At 41.2% G+C, this 25,473-nt stretch overlaps 1 protein-coding gene across 1 annotated transcript in view; it reads left to right on the forward strand.

Annotated features, from left to right (window-relative positions):
• Nucleotides 1–19,504, forward strand: part of LOC129247689 (uncharacterized) — a 58,600-nt gene extending 39,096 nt beyond the window's left edge. The window contains exons 3-5 of the mRNA XM_054886928.1: nucleotides 16,098–16,276; nucleotides 16,340–18,640; nucleotides 18,702–19,504. Coding sequence (XP_054742903.1) covers nucleotides 16,098–16,276; nucleotides 16,340–18,640; nucleotides 18,702–19,148 — 2,927 coding nt within the window. The 3' untranslated portion in view covers nucleotides 19,149–19,504. The remainder of the gene's footprint in view (nucleotides 1–16,097; nucleotides 16,277–16,339; nucleotides 18,641–18,701) is intronic.
• Nucleotides 19,505–25,473: the final 5,969 nt, after the last annotated feature.

Raw genomic sequence — 25,473 nt, forward strand, 5'->3', positions numbered from 1 at the left:
AAGCACCCTATATCATATTAGAGGTGGCAGTGCATTATGATACAGTAAAAACTAATTAACTAACTGAGGTGGAGCATATTTCTGCCTATTTTGAAGGCCGAACACCTAGTATAACAATTTCACTGAAAATCCAACGTAGAATCTCTCTTGCCAACAAGTGCTACTTTGGACTAAGTAGGCAACTGAGCAGTAAAATCCTCTCTCGACGAACAAAACTAACACTCTACAAGACTCTCATCATGCCCGTCCAAACGTATGGCGCAGAAGCTTGGACGATGACAACATCCGAAGAAGTGACGCTTGGAGTGTTTGAGAGAAAGATTCTGTGGACGATTTTTGGACCTTTGCACGTTGGCAATGGCGAATATCGCAGACGATGGAACGATGAGCTGTATGAGCTTTACGACGACATAGACATAGCGCAGCGAATAAAGATCCAGCGGCTACGTTGGCTGGGTCATGTCGTTCGAATAGATAAAAACGATTCGGCTCTGAAAGTATTTGATGCGGTACCCGCTGGTAGTAGTAGAAGAAGAGGAAGGCCTGCCCTGCGTTGGAAAGATCAGGTGGAGAAGGACTTGGCTTGACTTGGTGTGTCCAACTGGCCTCCTCAGCGTTGATAAGATCAGGTGCAGAAGGACTTGGCTTCACTTAGTGTGTCCAACTGACGCCGGTTAGCACGAGAAAGAAACGACTGGCGCGCTTTTTAAACTCAGCCAAAGTCGCGTAAGCGGTTATCGCGCCAATTAAGAAGAAGAAGAGAATAGGCTCAATACAATATCGAAGAAGTATGCATTTTAAGCTCAAAGTAGAATATATTGCAAAACAATTCCCTATTCACATTTATTTTCACACCCCTTCCTCTTAATTTCGCAAACTTTTTGAACTCCCTTGGCAGGTATGGCAGACAAACATCGTGAGAACTCTTAAAGCGCACGTCACAGCACATCTGGCGGCAACAATTAAATTAATTTCAAATTTATTTATTACACATAATGAAATTATTTACACACACACACCCATACAAACGCTCGTATTTACATAGAGTTTCTAACCATTGAAGGCAAGCTAAAATGCGATTACCATGGGAAACGTGTCTATTTGGTAGAAGCTATTCGTACAAGTAGTAGTACCTTTCGCAATTAGGTAGTCAGTCAGTCTCGTGTCTAGGCAACGCGATACTGCCAATTAATATCGGTAATATTTACAATGTAGTCGCTTATGCAAACGAGCTGACAGCTGACAGCTGGCAATGACAGCATTCTATGAAGGTCGGGAATATTTTAGTGATGAAAAATTTGTGTGTTTGCGTCCGAAAGCAGCTAACAATAGAAAATATAGTGTGGACTGCAATCACAACTTCGCCCTATGCTGTCACTACCGCACTAAACCACACCACACCCCATCCCATCCCAGCGCCTATCAACCACAATCAACCAATTATGTAGGTTATTCACGCAGAATGACTCTTAAATGAATGAAAATAATTGCCATTTTTGCAGTAGTTACAAGAAAAAAATAAAAGTGTAAAAAATATAAACAAACACACACCGACATACGCATGCGATTGTTTGTACGAGTACAAAGGCACGTACTATGTTTGCGGCAAGAGAAAAAGTAAACGAAACCGAAAAGGCAGAAACATTGAAAATCTTTGTAATGGAAGCACAGAAATTATGCGCAATTATTCACAAGTAATGGACGTACGAATGGCCATAAAGCAAAAAATTAACAATTGTGTGTGTACTTCATTGCTTCGAATAATTACAGGTGTATTCGCACTTGCAAAGATGCACACAGTTATACGAGTATCCCTGTAAGAAAAACAGATCCTAACTGATGAAACAAATGACCTGCGCACCACTGGTTACTATTTGACCTAAATTGAACTAGTTCAAAAGTCACTAGTTCTGTGCTAATTCAAGAGCATCTCTCTCTCTTTTGCCCGCCACCATCAGACATGATACAGAATGCATACTGCCTGAAATATAATTCAACCCAGCATTTGTGTTTTTTACGTTGAAACCTGAGTTTACCACTCATACAGCGACGGCTCAATGATGGATCTTGGTATTGGAACGGGCTGGAACTATCTTTAACCGAACGTTTGTGATGGATGGTTGTATTGGTGTGGGCTGGTACTATCTATGGCCCAGCATTTGCGGTTTTTACGTCGAAAACTAAGTTTAACACTCAACCACCGACGGTTCTATGATGGATGGTGGTATTGGAACGGGCTGTGACTATCTTTAACCGAACGTTTGTGATGGATCGTGGTTTTGGAGCTGGCTGGGATTAGCTTTGCCCAGCATTTGCGGTTTTTACGTCGTTTTTACTAAGTTTACCACTCAACCACCGATGGCTCTATGATGCATCGCAGTACTGAAGCGGAATGGGATTATCTTTGATCGAGCGTTTGTGGTTTTTACGTTGAAACCTGAGTTTACCACTCCTACACCGACGGCTCTATGATGGATCGTGGTATTGGAAGGGGCTGTGACTATCTTTAACCGATCGTTTGTGATGGATGGTGGCATTGGGGTAGGCTGGGACTATCTTTGGCCCAGCATTTGCTGTTTTTACGTCGAAAACTAAGTTTACCACTCTACACCGACGGTTCTATGATGGTTTGTAGTATTGGAGCGGGCTGGGATTATATTTGACCGAACGTTTGTGATGGATGGTGGTATTGTGGTGGTCTGGGACTATCTTTGGCTCAGCATTTGCTGTTTTTACGTCGAAAACTAAGTTTAACACTCCTACACCGATAGCTCTATGATGCATCGTGGTATTGGAGCTGGCTGGTATTAGCTTTAACCGAGCGTTTGTGGTTTTTACGATGAAACCTGGGTTTACCAGTCCTACACCGATAGCTCTATGATGCATCGTGGTATTGAAGCGAGCTGAGATTATCTCTAGCTAACTGGGAATAAGAAGATCATTCCACTTACTTGATTTTATAAGTTTTTTCCTTAATACCGCATATTTGTTATCGCTGAAAGCTGCCTCCACATGGAGCATAATGCATCTCCTCCTCACCTACTAGATGAGCTCGTCACCATTTGTTCAAACAATCATGCAGCTATTGTGATTCTGGAGACTTTCACAACCAAATCGAGGCTTATTAAGTAATGCAAAACACTTCTGAATAGCATTTTTGGCTCTAATATAAACTTAGTTTTAGATCTCCAGAAACGAGGTCGCCGATATGTTAGTCAGAGAGGGTACATTTGATGAGCTCAAATCGAGATTAGATCCCAGCCACAATGGTATTGATAAAGCGGAGTATTTCTTTTCAACTGGCACATCGCGTCAGACTGCAGAATAACTAAACTCTGATGACTTGGCAGGAATGATTTAATAGCGTTAGACTTTTCGGTGGGGCTCGGTTCAGACGATTTGGAAATAGTTTATGCCTGGAGATTGATATGATTACATGATCGGGTGAGGTAGGTGAAATGGTTGTGATCGAGCCACAAACTGGAAAATTCAATTGAGAGGATGCCTTGCTGTGAAACTTATATTTCAAAATAAGTGGAAGTAATTGTTTTCCTCCTAAAATGGCGCGATAAACTCTCAAGCGATTTTGGCTGAGTTAGAAGCACCTAGTAAAGTTAAGTGCTTCTCTACTTGATCTTTCCAACGCGAAGTAGGCGTTTCTCTTCGTCTGCTGCCACCAGCAGATACTGCACTGCATACTTTCAGAAGTGGAGCGTTTTTTTTGTTCTCTCGTAAGACATGACCTACACAATGGAGCCGCTGGATCTTTCGTCGCTTATGTATGTCACCGTAAAGTACGTATGCCTAGCTCTTGAGCTCGTGCGAACATCAAAGTATGAAAATATTTATAAGCTTCTACGTACACCCAACATTTTAGCTGCTGTAAAGCTTTAAACCTTCCATATAATGAATACTCAAATACTCCAAAGGCCGTCTTATGGGATTTGGTCATCTTCCTAGCTTCTACGCAGAACAGTGGGCGGCCATGGAGAGCCTCATAAATTGTTGTTTTTGATCATCGAGAGAAAACTCTACTACTCAATCGAATACTCAGTCGAAAGTAGCTCTACTCGGCAAGAATCATTCCGTAGAGCGGACTGGAAATAATTGCTCTTTCTAAATAATTTATAATGAGTGACTCAGGCAGAAGCTTCATTTTAGAAATAAAATATAAGAATATAAATATTACTTTTTACTGTTTAGAAAGTATCGAAAAATTGACAAATAGATCTCATCTATCACGATTAGTATCAATTTCCGGCTATGATGTAGGACAGTCGCTTGCTTTTCTGCAAAACAAAAGGTGAGCTAGTCATGGCTCTAATTTCTCTATGTAGAAGAGTAACAGTTCAGTAGTGGATTTCCTGCAGAGTATCAGAGCATCATTCTTATTATTTAAGTGCATGTGTTTAGATATCCATATCTACGAATAGATGCTAACAAGTGATTGCTGTTCAATTTTGTTAGACTTGGCTTGATTGTCTATCAATGAGCTGTACTACATGTCCGGTCACTACTAAAATTAACCCTAGGGGCAATTTAGAAATTAGTAATAATTATTTATTTTCTGATGAAAACTTACAACCACTTACCTGATCGTTTCTAGTTCCGAGGCTGTAATAGAATAATTGATGTAATGATGATTAAGTCGACAGCTAATTCAAAACTTCTCCACATGAATGGGCTTCTGATTTCTTCCCCTTGATTGGCGCGATAATCCCTTAAGCGATTTTAGCCGAGTTTAACAAAGCGCGCCAGTTGGAAAGCCGAAGTGAAGCCAAGTCCTTCTCCACCTGATCTTTTCAACGCAGAGGAGGCCTTCCTCTTCCTCTGCTACCACCCGTTGGTACCGCATCGAATACTTTCAGAGCCGGAGCATTTGTATCCATGCGGACGACACGACCCATCTAACGAAGCTTTCAGTTTAAGACGTCTTCCGACTACATGCCGATTAAAGTGAGCAAATGAGCACCGAAATTTTTGGATTTAAGTCACATTAGGTTGCGTTGAAGCGATTGCTATGTAAAGGGAGCTTCATTTTTACTTAGAAGAGACTTTTTGATGTTTAAACAGGTGCGGATGTGTGGAAGCCGTATTCACTTCTTCTTCTTCTTAATTGTCTCTATAACCGCTGACGCGATTTTGGCCGAGTTTAACAAAGCGCGCCAGTCGTTTCTTTCTCGCGCTAACCGGCGCCAGTTGGACACTAAGTGAAGACAAGTACTTCTCCACCTGATCTTTCCAACGCAGAGGAGGCCTTCCTCTTCCTCTGCTACCACCAGCTGGTACCACATTAAATACTTTCAGAGCCAGAGCGTTTGTATCCATTCTGGATCTTTATTCGCTGTGCCATGTCAATGTCGTCGTAAAGCTCATACAGCTCTTCGTTTCATCGCCTGCGATATGCGCCGCTGTCCACGTGCAAAGGTCCAAAAATCTTGCGCAGAATCTTTCTCTCAAACACTCCAAGCGTCGCTTCATCGGATGTTGTCAGCGTCCACGCTTTTGCGCCATACGTTAGGACAGGCATGATGAGAGCCTTGTAGAGTGTTAGTTTTGTTCGTCGAGAGAGGACTTTACTGCTCAGTTGCCTACTTAGTCCAAAGAGGCACTTGTTGGCAAGAGAGATTCTGCGTAGGATTTCAAGGCTGACATTGTTTTCGGTGTTAATGCTGGTTCCTAAATACACGAAGTCTTTTACAACCTCAAAGTTATAACTGTCTACAGTGACGTGGGTGCCGATACGCGAGTGCGCCGACTGTTTGTTTGAAGACAGGAGGTACTTTGTTTTGTCCTCGTTCACCACCAGACCCATTCGCTTTGCCTCTTTAGTCAGTTTGGAAAAGGCAGAACTAACAGCGCGGTTGTTAAGGCCGATGATGTCGATATCATCGGCATACGCCAACAATTGTACGCTCTTATAAAATATTGTGCCTGAGCCATTAAGTACCTGAGCGGCTCGTACGATGCTCTCCAACATCACGTTAAGGAAGTCAGACGACAGCGAGTCACCCTGTCTGAAACCTCGTTTGGTATCAAACAGCTCGGAGAGGTCCTTCCCAATTCTGACGGCGCTGCTGGTGTTGAGCAACGTCATCTTGCATAGCCGTATTAGCTTTGCGCGGATACCAAATTCAGACATCGCGGCATACAGGTAACTCCTTTCCGTACTGTCGAATGCAGCTTTGAAGTAGACGAAAAGATGGTGTGTGTCGATTCTCCTTTCATGGGTCTTTTCCAAGATTTGGCGTATTGTAAATATTTGGTCGATGGTAGACTTTCCAGGTCTAAAGACACACTGATAAGGTCCAATCAGTTGGTTGACGGTGGGCTTCAGCCTTTCACACAATACGCTCGCTAAAAGCTTCAGAAGGCTAATCCCGCGGTAATTGGCACAGGATGCAGGATCACCCTTCTTACGGATTGTGCAGAGCACACTTAAATTCCAATCGGCAATCATGCTTTCATCCGTCCATATTTTGCATAGGAGCTGATGCATGCACCTTATCAGCTCCTCGCCGCCATATTTGAATAGCTCAGCCGGCAGTCCGTTGGCGCCCGCGGCTTTGTTGTTCTTTAGGCGCATTACCGCTATTCTCATCTCGTCATGGTCGGGTAGCGGAACGACAATTCCGTCATCAACGATTGGGGTATCGGGATCTTCACATTCTCTGTGACATGAACCGCATTCACTAGGGTAGGTTAAATAAAGTTGGGCTGGTTTCTAACGCGAAAAAAGCTTCATATTATTTTTAAAAGGCACTTCTTGTTGTTTAGAAAGGTGCGGAGGTGTCGAGATCGAATTCACTAGGGTGGGTAAGATTAAGTTGGGTTAGTTGGTAACGCGAAATGAGCTTCATTTTTAAGTAAAGATCACTTGTTTTGGCGTTTTTTAAGATGCAGAGGTATGGGAATCAGGTTCACTTCTTATGCAGTGAAATTGAATTTGATAAACAACACCCGAGAATATATTTTACTTGATTGCAATCAGATGGGAGTCCAAAATATATTGACCCATTGCACCGAAGTTGCATTCCTAATTCCTAAAAACGAAAATATTATTTTGTGAAACTTGAATTGCAATCTACTGAATATTGGTTGCCATGGTCAGAATCATAAAAACAGGCGATTTATGTGACTGTAGTTACAAATTCATTTAAGCCTGGTAAGCATTTTTTCAGTTCCCTGTAGTTTTGCTGGTGGCAAAAGACGATCATGGGCTAACGATTTGCGGCATTACCGATCGTCAGGCGAATCCTAATGCGACACTCAGCGGTCAGGTAGTCCTTATACCTACTGACGAATGTGTGTTTGTCCAGCGCTTGAGTATTCACTACTGAGAGTCCGCCAACTCGTTAGTGGCGCAGTGAATGCGTCGAACCACAGTTCTCATACTGCTTACTGGGTAGTTAAATACAAAGTCATACTTACAAATCGGTCTCACGTGATTATTTAGTAATTGCCGCACGAAATGACACTACGACTGCGCGCAACATTTTCAGCAATTTTTTACGCTGCGAATACAGATTCCGCAAAGACAAAGTCTGTGACGTGGCGCTCTTTTAATTTTAACTCAATTTTTTTTATTAATATACACTTTGTTATTTATACATGGCTGATCGATTGGCGGATAACCGGCCAAAGACATGACGATTGTAATCGGATAAGTAAAGAAACTAGTGAAAAATTCGTATGCATTTTAAATGTTTGCGTATCGTACGGTAATGGGGAATCACATGGCTTCCCACACGCGTTGGCACATGCGCATACCTTCAGGCTTGAGTTAATTTTAGCATTTTTGAAGAGATTGCAAACAAAGTTGTTGTAAATAAAATGCATAGTTAATATTCAAAAAACGCAAGCAAACCAAACACAAACGAATTAAGTGAGACAGGCGTGCAACAACAATAATTCCACAGTGCCGAAAAATAAAGAAATATTTCACACACTTTTAAGTTGGCAGAGGAGATAACTTCGCTGCAACTTTTCTCTTTATAAAATCATCTCAAGATTTTCAAGCGGTTAAAAAAGAGGAAAGATATCATTTTTTTAAAGCAGTAAGCGCCTAATAACTAGATTTTTAATAACATATAAAAAGGTTATCATCTCATAGGCGTTGTATCTGAGCGTCACCCTCAAGTCGACATCCGAAACTAGGCTAAACTTGTATATTTCTGTATCCTCTCCCCGCGAGACTACCGTCGAATATTACATCGGGAGGGAGCGAAGAAGATTTGCTGTCGCTGCCGTGTCTCATTCTTTCCAGACGTCTCAAGTCATCTCATCTCATCTCATCTCATCTCATCTCATCTCATCTCATCTTATCTGATCTCATATCAATTCATCTCATCTCATCTTATCTGATCTCATATCAATTCATCTCATCTCATCTCATCTCATCTCATCTCATCTCATCTCATCTCATCTCATCTCATCTCATCTCATCTCATCCCATCTCATCTCATCTTATCTGATCTCATATCAATTCATCTCATCTCACCTCACTTTCTCTCACTGTACTCAAATGCTGCTCTCTGCAAGATCTAAATACTCTACTGCCCGTACGCTCACAAAAAAAGGCAATTCCGGAGTTAAATTCAGAGTTTGTGGAAACTGCTCATGACGGGTAAAGTAAAACCACTGAGGATTGAACGAGAAATCCGCAAGATACTATCGCATACAATCGTTAGCGCTAACAAGAAGTGGATATATTATTTATTTATAAAATCAAAGAAAAACTCGTCTTGTCCACCTATTCACGGGCTTAGTCCCATCTGATTCCCCATTTGTTTTCTTCGACGCCAGTTTATGAAAATATAAAAAAATGGTTTGGTGACTGATTTTTCCCCCAACCGTTTTAATTACTTGAGAGATAGGGCATTCCCTGAAAAAGTCTATTTTATGACTTTCAAGTAATAGAGGAAGGAGTATTTACAAAAAAAAAAAAAAGAAAATTTCATAGATATATATCTGGTAAACACCTATCAGGGATATATGCGCCGCGCTGTTTTAACAGCAAGCAAAATTTGCTTTCGAGAACCACACACAATCCCACCCTCTCTCCCAAAGTCAAAGTAGTTACGTTTAATGCAAATCCGCCTCCAACTTATAATAAAATATTTTTTTATTGAAAGCAAAAAAAAATCACTGAATGGCATTGAATATCAAAATGGCAATGAAAAAGGTCACGTTGAATCTTTTACGGGTTATTTTTATTAATTTTTATATTAAATGCTCGAATGCGACACGTGGAGGTATTAATATCGATGGGATTCATTCACTGCGATTATATGGCAAACATGCATATCGAAGCGTTAATGAAGCTTAAATAAATTGAATATAAGCCATTAAAAGTTTCCAAAGCAGAGCCACCAAGATCCGCCCCTAATGCATTAATAAAAGATCGAGCGCTAAGTGACTACTTAGTTAATTTGCCTGCTACCTGCACGTCCGCACTTCTTAAATGCCTACAGCTGTGTTCACAATAATAGCAACAGATATTGGAAAGTTTCAAGGCGCATTCATTAAAGGTGGTGGCACTAGACCAACGACAATGTGCTGTACGTTTGATTGTCAAAGCAAAGTATTGAGAAACTAGAATACAAATAATGAATTCGCATTGTTTTACTCTGAGCTGACAGCCAAATGGACACGGCGAAAGAAAAAAAAACAACTCAGCTGATTTACCAACACCACCTTTAATAGATTTGCCTTGGAAAGTTTTGCTTCTTTGTTTGTTTTTCCTTTACTACTACGACAAAAATCATGTGCCTTAAAGTTTCAAACTTAGTACAAGAAAAGAAAGAAAAAGAAATTTCATCTGAATTTCTAGAAAAATTTAGAGCTTGCAGCTTTATAGTCCATTTTGGCATTTTGGTATAATAAAGTGCAGGTCTGAAGTAACTCAAAAATTGGTTTGATTTTTGACAATTTTTTTTTTTTTTGCGGGCGATCCGTGCATTTCCGCCATATAAAAAAATTTCGGGCATTCGTTATATGGAAGAAAATACTTATATGTAACACCGTCAACAAAAAAAAAAAAACAAATAATTAAAAATCAACGCAAATTTTGAGCCACTTTAAAATATTAAGCCCAACTTGAATGGGCTAGAAAACTGCATACCCAGAATTTCTAAGAACTCTGATTAAAAGTTTTAAATTTTGATGAAAATTTTTTGACACAAATTGATTAAAGAGAAATATTCAAAAGACTTTGCTAGCTAAATCAAGTTCGGCGCAGTGATATTTGTGCCCCTAATGTAAAACAAGAACTCAGACCCACAGCGATTTGTGAAGTCGCTGCGCTCGATTCTGATGGCAAACTAACAAAAAAAACCAAAACAACCTTTCCAATATGGCATCTAAAATCTTAAAAATAATATATTATGTAAAAAAATGATAAAAATAGCTTATTTTTCCAAAGTTGTTGGGTTCGCTAAATTCGAATCTAAAATCGAAATAACAAAAAACAAAATGAAGCTTGCAATATGGCGCTGTAATATAAAGGTTTTTTTAATGCTTTTAGGCTTTTAATGTATTATTTTCTCTATATCTCTCTCTCTCTCTCCCTTAGAGCGAACTTTAATTACATCCAACTTGATGCGCAATATGTTATATAGACTGCTTATTTAACACTAAAATAGCGCCATCGTTCTTATCACTAAGAACGATAATTAAAGTTGTAAAGTGCTTCTAGTTTACAAAACCAGTACAGCTGGAGTTAAAAATAGTTTACACTTTCAGAAATTACTCAAAAATGGTCTCAATGTATTATATATAGATGCATACACCGATATACGTTTCGTATTTGTGGTCAGTAGTGTCGAGAGAAAACTTGGGACTGGGACTAAAATGCATAAATGGGCTCCTAAATATACATACATAAATTTTATTAAATTAGAAGCAAGAGATCAAATAAAATTGTTCCGTGAAAAGATGGGCATTAATCGGAATATATGTATAATATATACGCATGTATGATATTTGTGATGAAGGCCTATGATGAAGTAGCAGTATATCCTGCAGAAATGTGGAAAGGTACTATACTTTGTATGGAAGAAAATGCACGACACGTTAGCGAAAAAAAATTGTCATAAATTAATTTGAAGTTGCGTGAAACTTACATTTGTTTTTTTTAAGCAGTTTTATTAAATCTTTTGGCTTTACAACTAATATTCTTCAAAATAGGACCCTTGAGCGTCAATACACCGCTGGTAGCGGTCCTTCCACTGCAGGAAACATTTTTTAAACTCATCCGCCGGAATCGCGTTCAATTCGGCTGTCACAGTTTATAAAAGTGGATCGCCTCGATGGAGTCGAAACGCCTCCCTTTCAGCTTTCCTTTCAGGCGCGGGAACAAAAAGAAGTCCGGAGGGGACAGGTCTGGGCTGAAGGGAGGGTGGGGAAGCACCGGAACCCCATCTTGACCAATGCTGAGGTGCAGAGGAAGGCGGTGTGCTCTGGCGCATTGTAGTGATGAAGGGTCCAATTGTTGACGAGGTCGGGCCGAACCCGGACGACGCGGTTTTTCAGCCGAAGGAGCACTTCTTTGTAAAATGCCGCGTTTATAGTGCTTCCTGGAGGTACAAACTCCTTGTGGACGATGCCTCGAGAGTCGAAAAAGATGATCATCATGGTTTTGACCTTGGATTTCGACATGTGCGCCTTCTTGGGTCGTGGCGACTGGCTCGTGTGCCACTCCGCGCTCTCTCTCTTGCCCTCAGGATCGTACTCAAAGCACCAGGTTCCATCTCCTGTGATACAATTGTCTAAAGTATTATTCTGTTCGTTTAGCTTTACGCAAAATTTGATCGAGTAACGTTGCTCCAACGATCGCTGCATTTTCGCCACTGCAAAATCCTAACACACTTTTAAAACAGCTTTCACGCGCGGAGCGATGTTGACTGCACCGCTGTTGCCAGCGAACTGGGACCGGTTTCTAGTGGAAGAACAATCATTTTCCCCCAGCAGCCGATTCGGTGGATCGCTTGGCAGACGCTTCTCGCGAAGCGTATACTAAAATTCAACAGGTTAAAAAACAGCATACCTGAAAAAAGCGGAAAATTCTAGGTAGAAAGTTGAAAGTTTTGATGAAATTTATGTGCAAGATTTAAGACTTGGCTTACCTGGTTTTTGTTGTAGTATGATCCATATTTTTATAAAAACATTGTGGAGTGTTTATAATTTTACATCGGGTAGTGGTTAGGTCAAGTAAATACTTGATCCACCTGTCAGGGTGTATTACCCCATTCATATTAGGTGCTCACTTCTTATCCCTGAAGCGGACCTACAGCCGCCGTAAACAAAAAAGTTGCAGTGACTTGTTTAATTTTTGACATTACAAAAATCGTGATGTTATGTAGAATGAGCGGTAAAAAAAGCAATAAAATAATACGAGTACCTATTCAGTTATGTGGATTAAGGCCATGCAAATTTCACTTCATAAATATTTATTGATTGATATAATAAATTATAAGAGCTAAGAGGCAAAGAAATTTGTGTGCCCACATGACCGGCAGTCTACTTCGTGCGCAACTAAATTGAGGCGTGATTTTTTCAGGTTCGATGGCTGCAAACGAAACACGAAAAATATCACAAAAGCGGCGCAAAAATGCAAATTCTATAAAACATCTTTTAAAAAATCAACCAAGACATTTTATTATAAAATGTATTCCTCCCATTAAAAGCAAAAAAGAAAAGCAAAACAAAACAAAAAACAAAACAAAACAAACAACCGAGCCAAGCAACACAATTCAATCTACTTGTGACAGGTTAGTCACGATAAGTTTGAATAAATATTCGGCAAATTAGCAAAATGCATTTTATGCACTTTTGCATCTCATTAACAACATTCACTGCTTGGCTGCAAACCATTCCGGCTTCTAAAGAATCTAATTTACTAATAGCCACAATAAAACGCGAACTCACAATTCATTGTTGCTGGATTGTGAGTTTGTGAATGTCTATAAACGAAGGGTCATAAATCCTCTATTGCTTTATAATCTTTACGTGACGTTTGTTGTATTTTTACAAATATTTTTGCTTAGCGAGCATTCCATACTACCCGGCTGAGCGACTATACGCAACTTCAGCTAATAGTTGGCGGGGAAAGTGCGAGGATGGCAAAACTAAACAAAAAAATAAAAAAATAATAATAATAAAAAAAAAATTAAAAATGTAAAAAAGCAAAAACAAATTAGTAGAATGGTAAACGGTGAATGCGAGCACGTAGCCCGCGCTGTGAGGGTGTTGACGTCAACAGCAGAAACGATGCATGTAATCCCGGATTGCTCCCGGAACTTTGCACATACGCTTGTATAGGTGTCAAATGGACATCCGCACAGCTGATGACAACGCAAAACTGGTTTCATGAATATGATTTCAGTTTTTTTAATTGCGCTTGCCCAGCTATTCTAGTTCATTTCGCCCGCTTGTTAGTCAGCTTGTCGATACATCGGTCTTTACGCTTCCATTAGATACTTCTACACCTCGCGCTAATAAAACCGCAGTAAAACCACGGCTTTGATTTATGATTTTGCGAAAATTGCAAAAAAAGGTGTGGGCGATAAAATCCCGCGTACCATAATAGTAGCATTTTTTGGCTAGTAATCTTTTTTAAGAGCGAATATTTCAATGAAATTTCTTTGGTGACAGCTTGCTAGTGCAAATAGCTTGCAAGTCTATTTTGGGTCACATTCCGTGACATTGCCCACCGTATTGCAGATCGCGTATACGCGTAAGCTGCTTTGATTCTGCGTCACTCCTCTCATTGAAGAACGCGATTAAAGTTTGCGAAGCGCTGCATCAGAAGTAGGTTCTGAAGCCTACGCTTTCATATATTTACTTGAAATAATACTTTTTTGTTTTTGGTGGTGTGGTAACCGTCGCTACTACGTGTGTGGTGACTCAACTACCAATATCCCTCCCTCCTCTTCTCTTGGTATAATGACGAGTTGCTTATAGGGTTGGGCCACCAAATTTTTGAGATTGCGACGCAGTCCTCTATTTATAAAGCTTGTAAGGCTGTCGCTAACTAGCCATGTCTCACAACGATATAAAAGAACATCGCTAGTACACTCAGTCTAAAAACTCAGTCGAAAATCATGGTTCTGTAGCGCTCAACTTTTACTGGAATAAAATTTGCAACAATCCACTACAACATCCATGTCAAACTGTCTTCTGTATAGCTGAATTGGCTTCGCGACAATCACTTGCGACATAGCATTACATAACACCTATAGGTGAAGTTGTACTCGGCTCTGACTATTACGTTTGCCGAGAAGAAGGTATTAGATGGAAGCAAAAAGCTCCAAACATCTGCGCGAGTACATACGCCCAACATTTTTGGGGAAACTAGTACTAGCGCAAGCCGTCATTTAAGCTGGCTAAGTTTACGTGAAATTTTTAAAGTTCTCATAACTCCAGAAATGGTAGATTTAATTGTAAGAGGAACCAACAAAAAACGCGAATAAAGAAATCAACGAGATGAATCCTGCCAACCTAAATATTCAGAGGCCTTCTGGGGTTTCCTGCATTCACAAACTATGAAAAATCTGGGACAATTAGTAACGGGAGGACTTCTGGAGAACGCTATGGTTATTCTCTATGGCTTTATATATAGGAAGCTGACGCTTCAAAAGTGCATTCAGCTAAACTTGATAGCTCGTCGTAGATCTTGATGCCGGAAAACCAAACTTTTTTTTCTTTTTCAATTTATACCTAAGACTATCTCGAGAACGTGCGTCAATCCTTCTGAGTTTTCTCAGCCAAACTGGGATCATTTTGAAACTAACAATACCTTCTACTCAAATATGAACGAGACGGTATCAATAAAACGGTCCGCGGATGACATATGGCAAAAATAATTTTTTTGTTTTTTGGTAGGACTGTTATAAGCTTACATGGCAAATTTCAGCGTGATATGTCACATACTTTGTTTTCTGTGCTACTGTAAACAAGTCAAGCTCGAGTGTGTTCTTCGAATTTAACGATGGAAATTCAAGTTGAACAAAGAATTTGTTTGAAATTTTGTTATTCCAACAAAATTTCGGCTTCATACGCCTTAAAAATGTTGCAGACAACCTATGGGGACTCTGCTCTATCGCGTGCACGTGTTTTCCAGTGGTACAAATCGTTCAAAGAGGGCCGTACATCGGTTGAAAACTTGCCTCATGAACGTCGTCCAGCAACATCAGTAAACGACGAAAACATCGGAAAAGTAAAGGAAATTGTGCTTGAAAATCGCACAAATCGCAAAATCGGTTAACGCTGAATATTATTTAGACGTTTTAAAGCGTTTGCGCGAGAACATTCGTCTTAAAAGGAAGGAATTGTGGGACAACAAGTCATGGTTCTTGCATCACGATAATGCACCAGCTCATACATCACGTCTTGTTCGCGATTATTTGAACAAAAATAATGTTAATATCGTTCCGCAAGCACCGTATTCGCCTGATATGGCTCCATGTGACTTTTTCCTGTTTCCCAAGCTCAAGTTGCCGCTCCGTGGAAAACATTTTGAGACAATTGAAGTCATAACAGAGAATTCTAAGAACACACTCGAGCTTGACTTGTTTACAGTAGCACAGAAAACAAACTATGTGACATATCACACTGAAATTTGCCATGTAAGCTTATAACAGTCCTACCAAAAAACAAAAAATTTATTTTTGCCATATGTCATCCGCGGACCGTTTTATTGATACCGTCTCGTTCATATTTGAGTAGAAGGTACAGTAATGCCTTAATTAATTTAATTGTGCTATCTTGTTTTTCTTCGATTTTTTGATGCCGAATGTAGGTGATGATTGAGCTTATTGCTCACGACGGCCTCCAGACGTAATTACCAAATCGGTATCCCTGTAGGATGAACCGTCGGAGTTGAAGCGCTTTTAGTGGTGTCAAGATCCCACTGTATGCATCGTAAGACTTTCGACTTTACACCTCGTAAAAAAAGCATTAGACTTGTCCGAACTATCGCTATCTTCTTCTACTTTTTTTATCATCATTATCTGTATTTTCAACACAGCCAACGCACATACATACATATTTTCCTCAACCAATAAAACGAATTCCATTTTTCTTTTCTGTATTTGCAGTGTTCCGAAATACGAAGTGTTTTGTAATCATAGACGGCGTCCAAGACATGCGTGAAGTTGGCACAGTTTGGGTTTCCTCAAATGACTCTTGCGCTGTACACACTTGCGAATTCGATGCAAGCGGTGCCCCCCAGGAGGTCGTCACTAAGGTGGATTGCGGTCAGTTCTACTGTGATGTGGTAAGTACTGTGTGACCCTAGTCAATGCAACACCGGCCATTTCATTACGCTCTCTCTCAACAGGATTCGGAAGTGCGCCCGCAACCGGGTAGCTGTTGTGGAGAATGTGTACGCACCAAATGTCGCTTCAACGACACCGTCTACGATGTGGGTCAGATGTGGCATAGTTCCGATGGCTGCACCATGTACGAATGTGCGCCGCTATCAGGCGCTACCGATGTTACACCTTTGATAAATGTATTTGAAAAGACCTGTCCGCCTCTACCATTAGATTGTCCACGCGAGCAGGTCTATGTTAAAGACTGTTGTATGCAGTGTCGTGGCAGTGACGGGAATATGGAGCGCAGCATGTCCAATTCAGATAGTATGCGTGCCGAGAAGGCTGAGGTGTGGAACGAGGAATTCTATCGCAATCATCCGTGTGTGCGTGAATGCCAAGCGGATGCCGCGCCGATGACATGCTCTTACACTTTTGTTGTTGAGTGGTATCAAACTCTATCGAAGGCTTGCTATGAATGCCCACAAAATACCACAGACTGCGAACGTCCGCACTGTGTGCTGGCCGATGGTATCGAACGTAGTGTCATAGTGGTGAATCGCATGATGCCCGGACCGGCAATAGAGGTATGCGAGGGCGACACGATCGTAGTTGATGTAACAAATAAACTACTTGGTGATAGTACCACCATCCATTGGCATGGCATTCATCAGCGCGACTCTCCTTATATGGATGGGACTCCGCACATTACGCAATGCCCCATCTCACCGCATTCCACTTTCCGTTATCGTTTTCGCGCAGATAATACCGGCACCCACTTTTGGCACTCGCACACTGGCATGCAACGGGGTGATGGCGTCTTCGGTGGGCTAATTATACGCCAACCACGCGCTAGCGATCCGCACGGACAACTTTACGATTTTGATTTGTCCGAACATAAGATGATACTACAAGACTGGGTGCACGAGGCTGGCGCAAGCATCTTTGTAGGGCATCATCATTCGCGCGCTGATAATAAACCAGTCAATTTGCTGGTGAACGGACGTGGTCGTTATTATTATGGCATTTGGAAAGAAATTAAGGAGGCAGCGAGAACCGATTTAGCAGCTGAACAAAGTATGAAGGACGTTAGATCAAAGCTCAAGTCAACAGCATTGCCCACAACTACGCCCATGCCGATGACTACGCCAACTGTTACGACACCAGTAGTAACTGATGTAGTAAACCAGCCGAGCATTGATTTCCCCAAATACCAGATTGACCAACTGCAACCATCAAATAATTCCGGTTTAAATATCATGCGTTTAAGAGAATCTAATGAGATTTTACGCTTAGCTCGTGTGGCCCCAGAAGAGCGTCCGCAGTTGATCAATAACTCTGAAGTTAGATCCAGCATCGACACATCAGCTGATTCCTCCGACGCGCATCGCGCGAAACGCGCAGTGGGCGAGATCCCTTTAGAGAAAATGCCACTGCAAACCTATCATGTGCGCCATGGCTTCCGCTATCGTTTCCGCATTATTAATGCCGAGTTTCTCAACTGCCCTATAGCTGTATCGATTGATAATCACACACTCACGGTAATAAGTTCTGATGGTTATGAAATTGAACCACTCGAAGTTGGCTCGCTCGTCACCTATGCGGGGGAACGCTTTGACTTCGTACTAAGTGCAAATCAATCCATCGGTAACTACTGGATACGCTTCAAGGGTCTCATGGACTGCAGCGAAGAATTCACATCCGCCTTCCAGGTGGGCATACTGCGCTACGAGGGTGCAGCCAATGATGAACCAAACGGTGTTTTAGGTTGGGCGCATAAGGCAGAGGGCATTGAGTTGAATGCGATGAATCGGGGTTCAGGATATGCGGATTCGTTGACTGCAGCAGAAATGACAGCGTTACCAATTTATAATTCGACACCAGGCGTGGATCGTGATGCGCTCAAGACCGTGCCGGACTACAAATTTTTCATCTACTACGATTTCTATGCCAAGGACAATCCCAATTTCCATCCAGTTGATTACTATGCTTTCAACAAAACTATGGGCGCCAACAACAGGGTATACACACCGCAACTGAATCACATTTCGCTCGAGTTCCCACCAATTTCATTGCTGGCCGACCGCAACGATGTGGATGACTCACTCTTCTGCAACGAAACGAGCCTCCAACAGCAGGGCATCGATTGTCGCGAAGAATTCTGCCAATGTTATCATGTGCTGCAGGTACCACTCAACTCAGTTGTGGAATTGATTCTGGTCGATGAGGGTTTCACTTACGATGCAAATCATCCCTTTCATTTGCATGGCAACGCTTTTCGGGTAGTTGCACTCGAGCGTTTGGGCGTCAATGTAACAGTCGAGATGGTGAGTGCAACATTTTATTTTAATAAATCACAATTAATATTTGTGCCCTTCCTCCACACAGGTGAAACAACTCGATCGCTACAATTTAATCAAACGCAATCTTGATAACCCGCCAGTCAAGGACACCGTTACCGTGCCGGATGGTGGTTACACTATTCTCCGCTTCGAGGCCTACAATCCCGGCTTTTGGCTATTTCATTGTCACATCGAATTCCATGCTGAAATCGGCATGGCGCTGATCTTCAAAGTCGGCGATAATGATCAAATGATGTCAGCGCCCAAAAACTTCCCCACGTGCCACAATTTCATGAACAGTGATGCCGATGATCCCGTGGATGATAACACCACTGCGACCAATACCAACACAACCGAGTCCTTCACCACAACAACACCTTACACCGGTAGTAGCGCAGCGCTGAGTGCGCGGTGGTACAGCCTACTCTTTGGTCTGTTGATGTGGGGCTCTTCGTGCTTTGGACTCTTCAGTGCGGCAGTGGGAATCCGTTGATTTTATGATGGTTTACTAAAAGAGTTAGTGATTTTAGAGCTTAATGGATGCTGGCGGATATATTTATTGATTTTTTTTTTTTCACTGAAGCTATGAGTACATAACACTTCAATAGATCCCACCAGTGATAAATATTTACCAAGGGAGCACTGAAATGATTTAATTTATTTGTCCGATTAGTTTGTGCGAAGCTGGTAACAGTATTTATTTTTAAGGTAGAAAGGCTTTCAAGAATAACTGTGATTAATTAGTAAAGTAAAATAGTTTATTAATAGGTTTGATTGTAAATAGAAGACACGCTGATTGTGTATATTTAAATATGAAATAATGTACATATGTAACTTGGTTTTTATGACAACGACAATTTTTGTTTCAATAAAATGCACTAAAATAAAAGTTACCACAGCTGTATTAAATACCGTTAACCGGCTCTCAGCGATTTTCTAGGAATCAGCTGATTAGCTGACGTAATTGAGGTTATGACGGCGGTTTGTTTGCAAAAAAATCCGAGATTTCGTTGGGGATATACGAAAAAAGTCAACACAGCTAGTGCTCATAGTTACCTCGTTGCTATGTGCCTGGTTGGTTGAGCGCAAGAATACGTATGAAATGAGCTGGTAGAATTCTATTGCCGAATACCCACAGTAACCGCTATTCGGCTCTGAGTGAATTTGACACAATCCGTTGATGAGCTGACATCACTTGAGATGTGTTTAACAAACTTTAGGTTGTGTTAGTCAAGGAGTATTCATTAAAGGTGGTATCACTAGACCAACAACAACGTGCTGTACGTTTGATTGTCAAAGTAAAGTATTGGGAAATTCGAAAACAAATAATGAATTCGCCTTGTTCCATTCTAAGCTGACAGCCACATGGGCACGGCGAAAGAAAAAAGTGTGTGTAGCGTAGTAGACATAACAGAAATGAAACTTTCAAGGTAGACAAAGAAAGAGGGAGAGACCCGAGAGAGAATAGAGAGAGAGAAAGAATAATATCTAAATAAATTCACAACATTTGCAGAGAATACAAATAGACAAAATTTACAAAAAACGGAGAAGGGTCGACCGATGTAGGTGAACGCCGGACACAAACCGTGGCAACAACGCACACCACCCCGAGCGTTTATCACCCGCACAAACGCAGCGATTCCAAAACCGCAGCAACGGCTTAAATTACCGCAAGGCAATACCAATAAATCCGACGCCAGAATGGATAGCACTTTATAGTACGCACAAGCACTAGCCAGGAAACGGAAATAAGTGCCAAAAAGTAGGTATCAAAAACCAAACAAAAAAAAAAACGCCTAAAAAAATTGGGATCAAAAAACGCCACAAAAAGTAGGCACCAAAAATATACTTCCAACAAGTTTGCACCAACAAACAAGCGCCAAAAAGTAGACAGTGTTATTTCTCACTAGAAAGTAGCAACCACAAGGAAAAACTCAGGAAAAATAGCCTAAAAAGTATCTAGATATATTATATATATATAGCTCTTTCTCTCTCCTTTTCCTCTACGTTATATCTTTTTTCTCTCTCGCGGAACGAAAATGCCAAAAACGTTGCATAGCCTTGAAATTTGACTTTCCATTCTCACTCGTCCATCGACGCCTAAGAAGTTTCACTTCCAAAAACAAATCAGCTGATTTACCAACACCACCTTTAATAGATTCGCCTTGGTGTTAGTGGTATACGAAAAAAATCAACCAATGACACTGCGTTGCCGTCAGAACAACGACTGATCGGACGAGTGTGTGAATACAGGGCCCACCATCTATCGTTACGGATTTGAACTAGGTATTATTTGAAGAATGGTAACACTTAGCTGTCATCTGATTTTACAGAAAATTAGTTTTATTTTTCCGCTAAACGAAAATGGTTGTGTATACGCTCAAGGAACGCTGGGAAATATTGCGACATTACTTTGAAAATCATGGTAATGTTGCAGAATGCGTACGAAAATTACGTACGGCAATGGGAAGAAGAAAAGCACCGAATGAAGCATATGTGCGTTACTTTGCGAAAAAAGTAAGAGAAACTGGGTTGCTTATTGACAAACCAACGCGTGACCGACCAAATACCATGCGTACACCCGAAAATATTGCTGCTGTGGCCGAGAGTGTTCGTGAATCACCAGGAACATCAGTTCACCGTCGTTCTCAACAATTGGACATTTCGGAGACATCGTTGAGACGAATTTTGCCTAACGACCTTGGTATGACGCCGTACAAAGTCTAGCCGAGGCAGCCATATGAATGAAGTTGTATTCCATCATTAACCGGAAGGATTGTACTTCAAAATAAAAAAAAACAGTTTGGAAAAATATTGAGTAGTTTCTTTTTTATAGCATTTTTAATTCCGTAAAGTTATATGGCGGACCCTTTATATGTACGCGAAATGATTGTGCAAATTTCGGCTGGCGATAAGATACTGTTAGTGATATACAAATACAAAAAATACAGTTTTCGCTCATTCCTGCTTTGTTGCTATCTAAACAACGACTAATTGGCCCAACGACGGGTTTTCCCAATTGGCATGGCAGCCGAAGTTGCACGCACAATTTAGTTTTTGCCCATTGCAGATTGCCCAAACTTGGTGTTCTATCAACCGTGAGGTAATCTATCATACTCGGATTTTTGTAAGAATTTTTCTGTCTTCCTCTTCGAAGCGAATTCAAGCAGCAAGAGAGACTCTGCGGTCTAAGAACCAGTTAACCCATCAAAACAATCCCGAAGGGAAAGGTTCTGGAATGGCGCTAGCTCTTAGAAGGCCACAACAATATAAGAAAAAACTTCAGACTTATGTTATACAGTTTCTGTATATTCTGTTTTTGTTGTGATAGCCAAAACAGCTGCAGTGACATTACTTGGCCAGATATACATAAATTCCATTCTATTCCCGTAACGTAGAACCAACTGTCGTTGGAACGACAGACCGTTAACCGACTCACAGAGAATTTGAAGGAATCAGGCGATTGGCTGACTTAAACAGGGTAAAGACAACGGTTTGTTTTCACAAAAATAACTGAGGTTGTGTTGGTGACATGTGAAAAAAATCAACAGATCGATTACATTGTTTTCGTCTGAACAACGATTGATTGGACGAGTGTGTGAATGCGTGTGAAATGAGCGGGCAGAATTCTGCTGCCGAGTTCCCGGTGACGTGGCAGCCGAAGTTACTCGCTCAATTTCGTTTTCCACCATAGCTGAAGGTTTAAGGTAATCTATCATCATTGGCGTTGATTTTTTCTGATATGACCAACACAGACCAAACCGCGTCATGTCACTTGTTACGTCAGCCAATCAGCTGATCGCTTCAAATTCGCTGAGAGCCAAGGTGAATCTATTAAAGGGGGTATCGGTATTCATTCGGCGTGTACATCCGGATGTCAGCTTAATATGAAATGGCGGAAACCCGTTCCATTCGCAATATCGTCGTATGCTTCTAGCTCCTCCACCTTCATGTCGGCGGTTCTGTCATAATTTAAATAGGGAGGTACTTTTTCTTGTAAATAAAAAACATTTACGTGTGATATTTAAAGTGAAAAACATGTCAGTAGATAAAGTGCAATTACGACACTACATTTTGTATGGATTCCAAAAAGAAAGTAACGCATCAGTTGCATGTAAAAATTTTCTGTGCGGTATTGGGAAAAGATATTGTACGTACTTGCCATAGATAGTTTAGCAAATGGCGTTCCGAAGATCTAAGCCTCTAAGAAAGTGCTCGATCTGAACGATCATCCAAGCTCGATAATAGTGTTTTGCGATCCATGTTGGAAACTAATCCACGTTTAAAAAGTCCACAAATTGCAGAGGAGTTTTTCATTCATCACACAACTGTTGGAGATCACATTAAGGGGTTACATGGGTTTCATGGGTTCAAAAAATCAATTTTTTTGGCTTATTAATTTCTACAACATCTCAAGAAAATTATCCTTAATTTTCAAGTCGATCCGAATAATAGTTTCGGAGATACAGCCTTTGAAAGGTGGGCGCTCCAAGCCACTTTTATTGTTACTCAAAACTTTAAACGCGTTTTCAAAGTCGATTGTCAAATGTTCTCGAAAACTACTCAACCGATCTTGATGATATTTTACTCAGGTGTTCGAGATACAATTTACTCGTGCTTGAACGAAATTTTCATTTTTTTGGAAAAATGTCTGCCAAAATTCCAAATTTTACTTTTTTTTCTTTCCTTCTTTCAAGCACGAGTTTATGGTCTTAACTAAAACACTTATTTTTGTTTTTTCATTTTCGATGATCCTGTCAGGAGTTATGCTGACAACGCGGACGCACCTTTTTTTCGAGGGGTCACGGGAAATGACGTTACAATGGAGGAGTTTTAATTTTTTTTTTTTAATTTCAGAAATTATTTTTTAAATATGTATCTATAAAACAGAAAAAAGTTGGAATTAAATAATTATTTTTTTACATAGAGAAAAGAATATTGAAAATATATTAGGTCTTTTTTTTACCCGAAGAAACCCATGTAACCCCTTAAATCTCTTGGGTTTGTGTTAAAGCAAAGTGTTTGGGTTTCCTCAAATCTCGTGGGTTTTTTCACAGGACACTATGCGCGAGGAATGCATTCTGTGAGACTTGGAATTACCTCGAGTCCTTTTTGCGCGCTTGATGTATGGAGGATGAGGTGGAATCATCTCAGCACCTTCTCCTTAGCGGCCCTGCTCTGGCGGGGTTAAGATCCAGGCATCTTGGTTCTTACTTCTTTGCTAAGTCTGCTTTGACATTAAAAATCTGATGAATTTCATCAGCAGCTCTAAACGGTTGACGCATACGTAGCACAGTCATCGTTCGTAATCCACACACTCTAAACCCATCCTCCTAACCATCCCACCATCACCTCTCCCCGCCTTCTCCTTTCATCACATCACCTCACCTCCTTCTAACGGTATCACAAAGAACGAATCGGATTGTCTTCGCCCAAATGTGCTCATTACTTGGGCAGCCATTCCAACCTAACCCAACCTATTCTCCAACCCCTTAGTTTTTTCTTCTCTTTTCTTCGTTATTTCTTTATGGACAAAACGTTCTTGCTGGTCTGGCGCCACCACCTTTTTCAAATGTTTGTCACAGCTTTCACTCTACATAGTGATCTTTGAGGTGGTGTAATGTGTAGGAGACTTCGTTTATCTAGCAACCAGTCGACCAACCAACGATGACAATGTCAGCCTTCCAAACCAACGGAGTGCTACTTTGCCAACAAGTGCTACCTTCGACTAAGTAGGCAATTGAGTAGTAAAGTCCTCTCTTGACGAACAAAACTAACACTCTTCAAAGCTCTCATCATGCCCGTCCAAACGTATGGCGCACAAGCTTGGATGATGACAATATCCAATGAAGCGTTGCTTGGAGTGTTCGAGAGAAAGATTTTGCGTAAGATTTTTGGACCTTTGCACGTTAGCAACGGCGAATATCGCAGGCGATGGGACGATGAGCTGTATGAGCTTTACGACGACCGTAGACATAGCGCAGCGAATAAAGATCCAGCGGCTACGTTGGCTGGGTCAGGTCATCCGAATGAATGCGGTACCTGCTCGTGATCCATTCACTAGCAACGCAGGCGTAAGGCAAGATTGTCCCCTCTCGCCCTTTCTCTTCGCCATCGTCCTTAATGATGTCATGAGCCAACTAACCCTGCACAAAAAAGGTATCGTATGGAGTTTCACCAGACATCTTGAGGACCTGAACGTCGCCGAAGACATCTACCTCCTCTCTCACAAACTCTTTGGCATGCAAACGAAGGCGGACAAACTTGTAACGCTGGCACGCACTGTCGGACTGGAGGTCAACATCGCCAAGACCAAGGCCATGAGAGTTAACCACAATAACACAAGGGAGCTATTGGTTGACGGATGCCCGTTGGAATTCGTTGAACGCTTCTGCTAACTCGGTTGCATCATCACGGCAGATGGTGGAGCAGATGAAGATGTCAACTGCTGGCTAAACAAAGCAAGGACGGCATTCGGGCGAATGCATACGGTATGGGGGAGTTCGCAAATCTTCAGGCGCAATAAACAATGAATATTCGATTCATGTGTACAAGCAGTATTGTTATACGGAAGCGAAACATGGCTGGTCTCTAACACCATCACACAGAGGTTACAATCCTTCATCAACAAATGCCTCCGCATCATCTGCAGAATATTCTGGCCAAACACCAACGACGCACTGTGGAGATTGACAAAGGAGGAACCCATCCTTTGGCAAATCAAACGCAGAAAGTGGCGATGGGATAGGTCACACATTGAGAAAACCACCAGACAGCATCACGAGAATAGCACTGGACTGGAACCCGCAAGGAGCAGA

This window comes from Anastrepha obliqua, chromosome 5, assembly GCF_027943255.1.
Source record: "Anastrepha obliqua isolate idAnaObli1 chromosome 5, idAnaObli1_1.0, whole genome shotgun sequence".
Taxonomy (NCBI): Eukaryota; Metazoa; Arthropoda; class Insecta; order Diptera; family Tephritidae; genus Anastrepha; species Anastrepha obliqua.